This window comes from Cucurbita maxima, unplaced genomic scaffold (genome assembly GCF_002738345.1).
Source record: "Cucurbita maxima cultivar Rimu unplaced genomic scaffold, Cmax_1.0 Cma_Scf00005, whole genome shotgun sequence".
NCBI classification, from domain to species: Eukaryota; Viridiplantae; Streptophyta; class Magnoliopsida; order Cucurbitales; family Cucurbitaceae; genus Cucurbita; species Cucurbita maxima.
Genome location: NW_019272021.1, coordinates 2,460,741 through 2,473,704, shown reverse-complemented (window position 1 = coordinate 2,473,704; position 12,964 = coordinate 2,460,741). Strand labels below are relative to the sequence as shown.

Sequence of the window (12,964 nt, the reverse complement as noted above, 5' to 3'; positions counted from 1 at the left end):
ATGCATTTTTATGCATTCATAGAGTGAGGAATGCACATCATGTTCCTTACATATTTACTTTCTCGTTTCTAAACATGTCGCTCATTCTGTAAATGATGAATCGTCCAAAAAGCAGACAAAGGAATATCATCTTAAATGGAACATTTGAAAGGCAAAAACGAACCCTAATGATGAACATTTGTAAGTTTTGATTGAATTTTTGGAGTAATCAAAGTATCACTCTTCAATATTATAAAAACCCTAAATTTTAGCTGAAGTCCATGATCTTACCCTTATCACTCAGTTGTACAATTAGTTTTGATTTATTATGTGTTTGTTGTAAAATACTTGTATTGTATTTGATATTCTTAAAATTATTACAAAATAAAACCTTTATTTAATTGAATATATCTCTTGAACAAGTGTACGATGGATCTACGAGAGTTTAGTGTAATAACTGAGCTGACATCTATACCCCATTACCTCCTCGGGATCATCAAAATGCTATCATCAATGAATAATCTTAATGTATACATACATTAGTTTTTTTCTTTTTTTGAATGATTGAACTATGGATTACGAACAATTGAATGACTTATTCATAAACAATTATTTAAAGAATTAAGATGTAGAAGGCAAATTGGAGGAAGTTTTAGTTTTAATAATTTTTACATTAACATTTCATCAAACACAAAATACATACTTACTTCCATATAATTTATACACAAATCCTAATTTTATCTATTAACAATCCCATTCGCCGGAGAATTTTCTGAACCTACACCGGTCTATGCTTACCGGTTTTCGTCCGTCGACTCTTCTTCGCCGGTTTCCCAAAAGCGCTGCAGAATCCACAAACCGAAACCTTCGGCGACGGCGGCTCGATCGCCGGCGGTACCTTCCCCGTCCTGTACCCACGCCCACCGTTGGATCGGCTTCTCTCCATCGTTGTATTAATCGGCTCCACCGTCACTCCTGCCGAATTCTCCTCCCCCGATGTGGCGGCCGTTTGCTTCAACTCCCCGGACAAAAATCGGTCGTCCCAGACCAGTCCCGATGAGCCTTGCCGCCGGAAAGAAATCTCAGATCTCTGCAATCCCTCCATAGCTAAATCCTTTTTTTTTCTTTTTCTCCCTCAAATTTACAGACAAATTTGCTCTGTTTCTCTATCATATATAGAAGAGAGAGAATGAGAGCTGAGGAAAAATAATTTAATTAATAGAGAGATTAAAATGTCACATAATGTGACAACTTTTTCTTTTTTTCCGTTATCATAACATAAGAATAATATAAATTATTATCCTAGCTAAAATATTTATTCATTAATTAAATTACTTTTTGCATTTATATCTATATATATGTATATATATATTACAAATTTTATTATTCCTATGATTTAATTAATATATTTGGACACGTTATTACGCCGCTCATATATTTTTAAATTTAGTTTATTTTAATTCTTTAAAAATAAAAAAGATTAAATAGTTATTATTAAAGGAAATTATTTCTAAAATTAAGAATAAAAAAAAAAAAAAAGAAAACTCTAAGTGGGTCCTACATTTCTTGGAGATAGCTATGACACATAAACTACGCGTACATTTAACACAAATTTAATAAAAGAAAATATTTTTTTTATTTATGGAAAAGTCAAAGAAATAAATTAATTTAAGTGGGTATAAAATAAATAAATAAATAAATAAAGTCTTGAAATTGAAGAGAATTAAATGGTATAATAAATGTAGAATGGGTTTACCTTTTCAAAAATGGCAACTCATATTGTGAGTTATGTACACATGGAAGTCAAGAGGCATGCAAAATTATTAATTATTAATTATTAATTATTTTTTGGTCCACATTTCTTAGGGGACAAAAAAAATCATAATTATTAGGGTAAGAAATTTTTGTTGAGCTACCCTTGATTATACCATTTGACTATATAGCATTGAGTTATGTCATGTTCTAACCACCATCGCATATATATACATATATATATATATATATAAATAAATGTGTCTACACTCGAAATGTTTCATTTCTCTCTCTCTCCGATGTGGATCTCACAATCCACTCCTTTTAAGGACCCAACATCTTGCCCAATGACTAGCTTTGATACCAACGGATATAGAGTCGCTCACCATAAACATGACATGACATTTTTATGCGGAGACATTGATTTTAAATAGTTCATAAACAATATTGCACTCCTTTTAAGGACCCAGCATCTTGCCCAATGACTAGCTTTGATACCAACGGATATAGAGTCGCTCACCATAAACATGACATGACATTTTTATGCGGAGACATTGATTTTAAATAGTTCATAAACAATATTGCACTCCTTTTAAGGACCCAGCATCTTACCCAATGACTAGCTTTGATACCAACGGATATAGAGTCGCTCACCATAAACATGACATGACATTTTTATGCGGAGACATTGATTTTAAATAGTTCATAAACAATATTGCACTCCTTTTAAGGACCCAGCATCTTACCCAATGACTAGCTTTGATACCAACGGATATAGAGTCGCTCACCATAAACATGACATGACATTTTTATGCGGAGACATTGATTTTAAATAGTTCATAAATAATATTGTGGATTTACATGTTAAAAATAAAAGTACTAAATCAATTCAAAAATATATAAGAAACAAAATAAACAATATGTCTAACGTGTAGAAAACAACACATTTAATATGAAATGCAACTCCTTACCACCGGTTCTATGGTCTTCATGCGTCGCCTCGGTCATCCGTACAGGGTGTTGTATTTTTATTTGAGATGTAAAAGTAGCATATGATTTGAGTATTTTAAGCAATACTCAGGAAGTAACCTAATGTTAGAGTTGGGTAATGCAAACATACATGATGAGACTTATACTTTAAAACATAGCATGACCTACGCACATGCATATGGACCTACTAAGCGAATTTGTATTCATATCCTCTAAGCTTGATTTGTCAAGCTAAATATACTAATATGTCGCCTATTAGAAATTTTTCTAATGTTGAATGTGTTAGAAATCGGTTAGAATTTTTTTTTTTTAGAATTTAAGAATCTATTAAATACAAAATTTAAAGTTTAAAAGATTCATCATGAGATATCATTTAGGATTCTTGAAGACAAAAGGCGCCATTAAGCAGAGACGAGAAGGGCACTGGATTCATTGCAACTCATAGCAATTGGATCTTGTAATTTGGTAGCTACTCAGTTTGTCCTTTTTCACTCTAATTGCCTCTTTCTTCTGCTTAATCTCTGAATTCTCTCTCTCCCGCAGGCCATTATTTAAGTTCCCCTGATTTTAATTTTTAATTCTCGCCGAATTTTCTTAATCTGCGCCGATTTGTTCTCCTAGGATTCTCTTCCCTTGGAAAAAACCGATCATATTTAATAGATTATTGCAATCACTTTTGTTATGTTCGCCGTTGTAGAGGTTTTGTTTGAATGATTTATGCATATTTCGAAATTTGAGGTATAATAATCTTTCGATTCTGTGCTCTTCCCCCTCCACTCAGATGCTGTTAAAATAATGCTTCCTTTGGCATTTTCCGCGCTGGATAACATGCCTTACCTTCATCTGAGATTGAACCCTAAGTTTTTTTTTTTTTTTTTTCTTATGGCAATTGACTATGGTGGCATGGCCTTGTAATAAATTATGAGGATAGGTTCCATTTGTAACTTCATATTCTTGGTGACAGTTCTAGATGCTGCTGAAAATTTTTGAAGTGTTTTGAAGAAATTATTGCTAGGATGGTTCTGTGTACAATACCGAACATAGTTGCTTTTTGGTCTTCTGAAAATGTTTCTTTCAGAGCTCTTCACAAGCCATTCCAGTTCGTGAGAAAGTTATTGACTGATTCTACTTATTTAGAATAAAAAGGTATACATACTTGACATGATATTGTGTTGTATAATAGATTGGTTGGTGATTTGGCCATTTTTACAACATCAATTTCTTCAATTTCTGTGGATTCTGACCTTCTCCTCATGGGCCATTCCTGATGATATAGCTCCAAATTGTACTCTGATTCTATCATAATGCTTTCAAATTAGATATCCATCCTTTCAGGAACTCTTACTTCTATGATATTGTAGGCGAACTGTAATTGACCCTTTATTCGTTCATTAATGGAAGTTGGTCCATCATTTCGTACATGATAATCAAAGTAGTTATGCTGTTCTTATTGTTAGGATTGAAAAACTCACATTCAATTTGAGTAAGATGCAAAAGGAGCAAGGCTTGGTTGAAGAAGCAGTCCTTTTATTGGCAAGTTATCAACTCTTTTGCTTCTAATTGAAGAACATCCATTGATCCAATTCCATTCCCATTTGTTCTTCTCTTTTCTTTCTCTCCAAATTACCATTCCACTTCCGAGCTCCTTATACAAGCACATAACCTCATTGTTGCCTACGCACTTGGTGTTTATCCATCTCCCATTGCTTCCTCCTAGAAGTTTTATTCCCAAGTCATTTGGCACCTTCTCAACCACTGCCCACATATCTCTATCTCCAAGCTCCCAAACACAGGCGTTTTCACCGCATATGGCACCAACTAGTGCTAGCCTTCCATTTCGGCTTGTAAGTGCGGCAAATTCAAGTCGGTCAGCCATTGGCACCTGCAATTCCCTGCAAATGTTTGAGTTAATCTCAAACCCCATCACCCTGAATGCCCTTGCAGAGGTTATCCAATACAAAACCCCATTAGAGTAGACACTCTCATTATGAGTCCAGACTGTTAGCCTCACGGAAAATTCCACTGGCAGTGATCCTACAATTTTCCATGAGTCGCTTCTTGAATCATATATTTCCAACTTTGATTCATATGTGGTGCCACCTTGTGGTGCCTCTGACATCCCACCTGCTACATAGACTTCGAATTCTGGAAACTGAGAATCTTGGCTTGTGTTTTGTATTACAACCCCCACAGCCGGATTACTCCTAGTGATGTTCGGCCTTGGAAGATACCGGAATTGACTAGTGAATGGATTGCATATGATCAATTGTAGAACAACAGAACTTACGGATCTTAAAAGCAGAAGATTACCAACTGGGGAAATTGGTTTGACTAAATCAGGAAGAAATTCCAGTGAGAGCTTATGCCAATTGTCAAAAATTGGATTGTGAGCAAAACATAGCTTGTGTGCTCGCAAAGGCAAGGCGATGAACCATGAAGGATGATACTGCGATAGAATTGGCTTGGTGCTCAAGGGGCGAGTATCGACGCACTCGTGCCAATGCCTGCAGGCCGATCTAGCTCGTGCCAAGGAGTCTGGGGAGAGGAAGGAGAAGATGTTGGCAAGAACATCAAGAGGAAGGCTACTCCACATGGTTGATGAAAAAGTGAAGCTTTTTCATCAAAAGGTTAGTAAATTGTATATATGCAGTACAACTGATAATTGAAGTGCTATCGTTCAAGGCGAATTATTGAAATGATGTATGTGCGTTGGAATGTGTGGCCATATGAACTATGATCTGTATGGTCTGACCCACATGGGAATCTCATTTGTTTACATGTTTCTTTGCTGGCTCAAGTATTTGATTGCTTTTTGATGCATAAATTAGAGAAGTTTGGTCCTTGGCAGAGCCCAAAGGGCAAATGGATGTCTTTGATAGGCACATCCTCAAAATATCTCTGCTACCTTCTTCTTCAATACTTCAAAACCAGGCCCCACCTCATACCTTTTGAGTAGTTTACTTCTCGTTTCTTTTGATTCTTTACATGTCAATACAGTCACTGCCTAACTCATCTTTATCAGTTAGTCTAGGCTGTTCTTATCGTATCTAAATGATATGTAACGGCCCAAGCCCACCGCAAGTAGATATTATCATTTTTGAGTTTTTTCTGTCGGGCTTCCTTTCAAGATTTTTAAAACGTATCTGCTAGAGAGAGGATTTCACGCCCTTATAAAGAATGTTTTGTTCCCTTCTTCAACCGAGGTGGGATCTCACATGATATGTCTTTTTGATAATAGATGAGAACCAAATTAGCACGAAACCACGACAAGTTTTGATGTTGATGTGTGATTATCCGTCGATTATCTTTCTCTTGTCAATGTTTCGGTCTGTTGATTGGTATTATTATTCTATAGTCGCCACTTAAAGGCTTGTTTGACTGAATTTACTTTTAGAGCTGATTTCCTTTTATTATTATCCTTTTGTATTCTTATCTCCCGAAGAGAAAGGATGTAATATATATTTTATTTTTTGAATTTGCATAGGATTCTTTTGCAGGTTGGCTAAAAAGGTTTGTCCGTATATTCTAGCTGTGATTTGTAATTTTCCCTAAAATTCAAGAACTTATCTCCAGCTCTGTACAGAACTTGATTTGTTAGCATGCTTTTGTCTTTTAAGCTGCAAAGTGCAATGGTGGGCGTGTTTCGAATGCAGTGAATCTAGTAGATCTGAACACAACTCCATTGGTTTTTAATTAAGAGGATGTTGGTCCTCTTCCTTGATAGAAATCGAGAGAAACCATCCACGACAGAATTTTTACTTTTTCTCCTTCCGAGCAGAACGATCATACTAAGTTTGCAAAAAAAAAAAATGTAATGGGTTGCTCATAGCCTCAAAAACTCACTTGGATGTGTAATTTGCATCAAATTTTGTGCACTTTTCAATGAATTATGCTCTATGCTCGATTTCTACTAGTACCTTACGTGCTTTGACAAAAACCAACAGGTAAAGAAACCCATATAGGAGTCTCAAATTTTGTGAACTTTTCAAGATGGTTTCAATTTTTCTATGTAAAATTTCGGTCTCTTCGTTGATCTGAGGATGATAGGTGGTACTAATTCGATCTATCTATATATATATCAAAACTTGGATCCATATATTAAAGTCCAAAACTAAATTGATACTAAAAGCATCGACATATATATCAAATTGTATTAATCGACTTTTTTTTAAATAGAAAGAATTTAAAGGCAGTTTGATATGTCCATTTGAATTCTACTTTACATTTTAGGTTCAATAAATCAATTAGATTTAGGTAAATATTAATTTTGACAGATTTATTTTTAATTAGACATTTTCAAGTGTTAGTATATTTTTATTTTAAATTTTAAATTGCATAATTACATTAAAAAACATTAAAAAAAATTGATAAATATTGTGTACGATGATATATAAATCACATGAAATGAAAATTAATAATTGTACAAAATTTATATTCATAAATTAATTATAATATTTAAAAGAGTAGAAATTCACCTTAATATTTAGTTGATTTTTATGATATTATTTTGTTTAAATTGAAGTTCATGTTTAAAGGTTCAAACTATTTAGCAAAACTGAAATTCCAAAATACAAATAAAATGTTTTTGTTTTGAAAATTATGGGTTTAAGATCACCCACCAAAAACCTGATCCACGTTCCTTTTATCATCTCTTTCCCGGTGGAAAAAAGTGGCCGATCTACAGAGATCTTCAACAAAATTCGAATAAATACTGTCTGGAAGCACGAGAGTAGGTTGTAGAAGTGGACCAATTGACTAAATTTATGCGAAATTGATGCTGTTCTGGTGAGAACAAAGATTCCTCCCACTTCCACTTCCTCCTCTTCTGAATGATTTCTTCTCCCAAATATCCTCAAATCAAGGATATTCTTTGAATTTCCTCTTTTTCTTACCACTGCTGTTCTTGATCTTTCTTCTTCTTTACTTTGATTGTTGAGAGAAACAGGATGGGGTTTTGTTTTAGGGCGTGATCCTCCATTTTGAATGTCGGAGATGGGTTTTCCCCTTGTTTTGTTTGATGATATTGCAGGTAATTTCATTATTCAATCGACCCAATAATGAATTTTTTGTTCCTGTGATGGGAAATTGTTGACTGGGTTTCTCATTGTTGAAACCCAGATGATTTTGAGGAATGACAATGTCTTTCCAGCTTTTAAGTACTCAATCTTGTCTATCTGCTTATGTAAAGACTCGTAGAATTCAGCTTCGATGGAGGCTGAATCCTGTTCAGGCTATACCACCACCATCAACTCTTTTGCACACTGATGAAAGTGAATATCGTCCAGAATCTAAAAAGGGTTCTGGGTTCAAATCAGTATTGAAAACGAGTAAAGATTCAACTGGTATTTTGCTAAGTCAATCAAATACAGTGGGTATATTAGGAGGATCTTCTGTTAATTCTACTGTAAACTTCTTGGGAAAATTAGTTAAATGGAGTACCAAAGATGGAGAATCTGGTCTTCCTTTTGTTCTTTGCTCTGACCCAACTCTTGGTAATGAGCTTCAAGTGTTTGATAAAAGTTCTCACCAAGTTCTCAACTACAAGAGTGAGGATCTAGGGTTGGATTCTGGACCGTTAGTAGAGAGTTTGAAGAGTAAAAGAGATTTTCTCGAGAAGTCGGGTGCTCGTTGCATCGTTATGCCTTGTCACATCTCTCATTTATGGTATGAAGATGTTTCAAAAGGGTGTCCTGTTACCTTCCTTCATATGGCTGATTGTGTTGCTAGAGAGCTCAGGGAAGCTAAGTTGAAGCCACTTGAAGCTGGGAGCCCATTACGGATTGGTGTTCTTGCAACCAATGCAATTTTAAGTGCAGGGTATTATCAGGAGAAACTGCAGAATGAAGTAGGCATCTCTTCATTGTTTTTGAACTTCCTGAATCTTGAAGCTCTTATTCCTGTCTTCGAGCGATTTTTAACCGTAACGGAACAATACTTGTGTATATATGCAGGGATTTGAGGTGGTTCTTCCAGACAAAGCAACTATGGAACATACTGTAATTCCTGCAATTGAGGCTCTAAACAGAAAGGACATTGAAGGGGCAAGGAATTTACTACGAATTGCTCTTCAAGTTCTTCTGGTGAGGGCTGTCAATTCTGTCATCCTTGCCTCTGATGATATAAAGGATCTCTTGCCCCTTGATGATCCCCTTCTTAAGAAATGCATTGACCCAATGGACGCATTAGCAAGGTCCACTATCAATTGGGCACAATGTGCGAAATAAGGTATTTCAAGATCTCAATTTGTTGTAAACCATTTGAACTCTGCTAAAAATAATATCAGGAAATATGCCTAAAATCTACTGCATGCTTTCAAATTTTTCGAGTTATGAATCTCGTACAAGATCAATGCTGGTAGAATTGCTTTCTCGTCCAACATGATCTTTCTCTCATTTCATAACAAAAGGAAGACCATTGCTCAAATAGAATTAGAGATTTGTGATGTGATGTACTTTCCCTAGTTATCGTTTCAGCCTGCAGTTTACTTCTCATTTAGATGGTACTATTCATTCATGAACCCTTGTCAAGCACCCATGGTTGTCACAAAAGGTTATGACCCTATCTACAGTTGAAAAGGATATTTTGGCGCCTCCATTTTTCTGAAAGAAAATTTAGATGCAAGTTTAAATTGTAATCGAAGTTTGTTTTGAAATCATAACTCATAAAATGCATAGTTGTTCACTTCATCCTCTCAGCATTTCATTAGAATCTCTTGGAATAACATGGACGGAGTGTAACAGCCCAAGCCCACCGGTAGCAGATATTGTTTCTTTGGGTTTTTCCTCTCGGGTCTCCCCACAATGCTAGGGAGAGGTTTCCACACCCTTATAAATAATATTTCGTTCCCTCTCCAACCGATGTGGGATCTTACAATCCACTCCCCCTTCGGGGCCTAGCGTCCTAACTGGCACTCATTCCCCACTCCAATCGATGTTGTTCCCCTCTCTTATCGATGTGGAATCTCACATTGAGATTGACATACACCATTATGAATAGTTCGTTGAGAATAATAGTACTCAAAAGTTCGAAAGTGTACAGTTGGGAATGTTTTCCGGTAAAACGGAGGAAGGATGCAACAATGACTGCTAGAACTGCAAAATTGGAGTCATCTCTTGTTTCTTTTTATTATTTCTTTTTTTCCTGATATCCGTGAGTGTCTTGAATTGTCTCGGCACCTCTCGACTAATCTCATGAGACAACCCACATGACCCTACAATATTTAAGTGCTAAGGAAATTTGTAAAGCAAAATATCCTAGGTAGGTCCACCATGAATTGAATCCATTCCTTCAAAAAGCTATTTGTTATACCTGAGACCATTAGGCCAATCTATGATGGTTTAATGTTGATCATCTTTGATTTTTGTTTTGTGTTATTTCTGAGCAATATCATATGCACTATGCTGTGTTTATAGCAACATTTTACTAGATGGATACAGTCTAATGCCGTGAGGTAAAAAAAGCGACACAACTTCCGATCCTGGGTCGTTTTTTTCTTCTAAGAAGCTACATAGCTAGTCTTTTAGAGGATGTTTGCCTTGTGATTCTAATTAATATAGGATTGGAAAGTGTTAAGCTGGTGTAACCTGTGGTTGGGTTCTGCAGAAAAATGAGTTACAAAACTAAAGTTTGTATAATCCATGTTAGGTTGGTCTGTGTTTTGTGGGTAAAATTTAACACAGTTACATATCGAGATAAACAAATCTACATACCAAATATGAGCTCTACTCACATGATGGTTGCTGTTTGTAGGCGAAGCATGGGGTTGCTGAATCATTGAACTGGTTTAGTCCATTGGGTTTGCTCCTGCGTTCCTTCCACACGGTTGAATTCAGGAGCTCCAAACTTTGTTTCATCCACTACGCTATATTCGTGTGTACCTTATTTTAATTGTATATCCCAGGTAAACTTTATATTGTTCATGTTTGAGGCTGCTGTTTCAATAAAAATAAATTTAAAAGTTTGATTATTTTTTAAATTATTGTGAAAGTAAACGAGGATTATGAGATCTCACGTCGCTTGGAGAAGCCAAATGTTCTTTATAAAAATATGGAAGTCTTTTCCTGGTAGACGCGTATTAAAACTATAAGGTTAACGGCGATACGTAACAGGCAAAAGCGAATAATATATGCTAGCGGTGGGTTTGGGTTGTTACAAATGGACGATGTGTTAGCGAGGATGCTAGCCTTCAAAGAAGGTGGATTGTGAGATCTCACATCGGTTGGAGAAGCGAATGAAATATTATGGAAACCTCGAATGAAATACATTTTAAAATTGTGAGATTGACTATGATACATAACTAAGTCAAAGTGGAAAATATCTGTTAGGAGTAGGTTTGAGCATTTTTTTTTTTTTTTTTTAATTTCTCTAAATGATAGGGATCAAATTTGTAATTTATTTTAAAAATTCATATTAAATGCATCGTTTATTTTTTTCGTTTTTTTACTAGGTAGAGTATAAAAATTTAAACATCTAAAAAAATTGAAAAATATTTATATTTCTGGTTGGGTGGGGTTGAACTTTTAGAAAATTGAAAATTATGTTCTATGGGTGGATTGACATTTTTTTGGTCGGTCAACATGTAGGATGGATAAGTAAGCTTTTTTAAAAAATAATTATAAATAAAAAAATAACCAGACAATCCAACTCGAAAATAACTAAGTCGATTGGGTTATAAACCCTATTCAGATGGTTCGAATTGAACTGAATCCAAACGAATCCATGAAAAGCTTTAAAAGAAAGGGTTTAAAAAAATGGTTGGTAAAAGAATAGTGTTTGGGACCCAACAAATGAAAAGGGCTACCTTTATGTAAAGCAGCTAATTTAATTAGTTGGACAAATTATTACAAAATATGATATAAAAAGAAAAAAAAACAATTAAAATATAATATATAATTAAAGATGAATGGATTAAGAGATATAATAAGAAACATTGATTTTTGGAGAATATCTCAAATTTTCATCACAGAAATTAACAATAATTAGAAAAAAAAAAAGGCTACAAAATCAAAATCAAAATCAAAGAGACAAAAAAAGAAACAAAGGTAGTGCAGTTTATGAATGAAGTCTCTTTCAAATTCTCTCGCACTTGGAACGCTAAACCCTGCAGACAAACACATGGACCCAAATTAAGATGTTAATTATATCATTGTGATACACCCAACAATTCCAATTCCTTTTTACTTACACGTGGACTCGAACATGGCTAGGTTTGTTAGTACGAGTCTCTTGGAGCATTGCATCTGAAGCACTCCATCCTACTTGCAAAGTTATGTTCGTTGCATCCCGACCTGTAATTTCACCCGGTAAAAATTAAAATCATGGATTTAAAATTGAAAATAATTTAAAAACATATTTGAAAAATAAAAAAGAAATAAATACCTGGCACAAATCCAGTCACCGGACTTCCAAGCGGAGGCAGGGGAACGGGCGGGAGTGGGGAAACCAAAAGGGGATATCCCACGAGGAGTTGGACGAGGAAGATCGAAGTCGAAGGCCGACATGTCGTCTTTGAAGGCCCCACATTTGAAGCAGCTTGACCGGCTTGCGAAATTGTGGGCTCCACAGTTCCCTAAGCTGCAGTACCAGTCCCCGGGCCTCACGTCCGACCCGCCGAACCCGAATCCAGACCCAGCTCTTCCGCCGCCGCCGGCCTTGGGATCGCCGCAGCGCTGGCAGATGTCCCTCCTCTGGAAGTTCAAGTGGTGGCAGGAGGTGCAGTTCCAGTCTCCGGGTCTGTTCATCTTCTGTCTCTGCAAATTTTATATTAAGATACCGGAAAATAAGAAATGGAACACAGAGTAGAGAGAGAACAAAAAAGATGGAGCACAAACCTTGAGAACAACAAAAATGGCTGATTTAAACAAACAACAAGAGTGGGGATGGAATACCTAAACAAGGCAAGGGAACTCAGGTTTATATACACCCAAATCCCACTCAAAAACTCACTTTTTTTTTTTTTTTTTTCTTTCATCAAGAAGATAATCGGGCTGGGTTGAAAATTTTATTTAGATTGTCTCAAATTTTTAATTAGATGGTTTCAAATTTTTGATTAGTTGAGTTGGTAACTCTAAATAATGTTCAACTCAACTCAATGAACTACTAAATTTAGTTACTATTTTCAATTTTTTTAGTACCTTACCCTTATCAAAATAATGTAAAACCCTGGATCGATCTGAATTTTTCAATTTCCCATTGAAGGAAATTTAACTCAATCTAATATTTTATGATTTGGTTGGATAATTTG

General features: G+C 35.4%; 4 protein-coding genes across 6 annotated transcripts; 1 reads left to right on the top strand and 3 right to left on the bottom strand.

Annotated features, from left to right (window-relative positions):
• Positions 1–608: 608 nt before the first annotated feature.
• Positions 609–1,174, bottom strand: LOC111479185 (MAPK kinase substrate protein At1g80180-like). The gene has a single exon (XM_023123736.1). It carries the CDS (start codon positions 1,082–1,084, stop codon positions 758–760), a length of 327 nt encoding a protein of 108 aa, XP_022979504.1. The 5' UTR covers positions 1,085–1,174; the 3' UTR covers positions 609–757.
• A 2,604-nt stretch (positions 1,175–3,778) lies between these two features.
• On the bottom strand, positions 3,779–5,776 carry LOC111479585 (protein UNUSUAL FLORAL ORGANS-like). The gene is made up of 2 exons (XM_023124303.1): positions 4,194–5,776; positions 3,779–4,017 (listed from the first exon to the last, which is right to left on the bottom strand). The coding sequence occupies exon 1, from the start codon at positions 5,312–5,314 to the stop codon at positions 4,196–4,198; it is 1,119 nt and encodes a 372-aa protein (XP_022980071.1). The 5' UTR covers positions 5,315–5,776; the 3' UTR covers positions 3,779–4,017; positions 4,194–4,195.
• A 1,537-nt stretch (positions 5,777–7,313) lies between these two features.
• LOC111479549 (probable amino-acid racemase) lies at positions 7,314–10,696 on the top strand. Of its 3 annotated transcripts, XM_023124253.1 has the most exons (4): positions 7,314–7,506; positions 7,667–7,750; positions 7,840–8,566; positions 8,673–8,945. In XM_023124253.1, the coding sequence occupies exons 3-4, from the start codon at positions 7,853–7,855 to the stop codon at positions 8,943–8,945; spliced, it is 987 nt and encodes a 328-aa protein (XP_022980021.1). In that variant the 5' UTR covers positions 7,314–7,506; positions 7,667–7,750; positions 7,840–7,852. The 3 variants fall into 3 exon arrangements, with proteins under 3 accessions (XP_022980021.1, XP_022980020.1, XP_022980019.1); XM_023124252.1 differs by having other exon boundaries at positions 7,315–7,750; XM_023124251.1 differs by adding an exon at positions 10,471–10,696 and having other exon boundaries at positions 7,317–8,566; positions 8,673–8,946.
• A 940-nt stretch (positions 10,697–11,636) lies between these two features.
• On the bottom strand, positions 11,637–12,658 carry LOC111479282 (ranBP2-type zinc finger protein At1g67325-like). Its single transcript, XM_023123836.1, has 4 exons — positions 12,552–12,658; positions 12,100–12,470; positions 11,906–12,008; positions 11,637–11,821 (listed from the first exon to the last, which is right to left on the bottom strand). The coding sequence occupies exons 2-3, from the start codon at positions 12,459–12,461 to the stop codon at positions 11,933–11,935; spliced, it is 438 nt and encodes a 145-aa protein (XP_022979604.1). The 5' UTR covers positions 12,462–12,470; positions 12,552–12,658; the 3' UTR covers positions 11,637–11,821; positions 11,906–11,932.
• Positions 12,659–12,964: the final 306 nt, after the last annotated feature.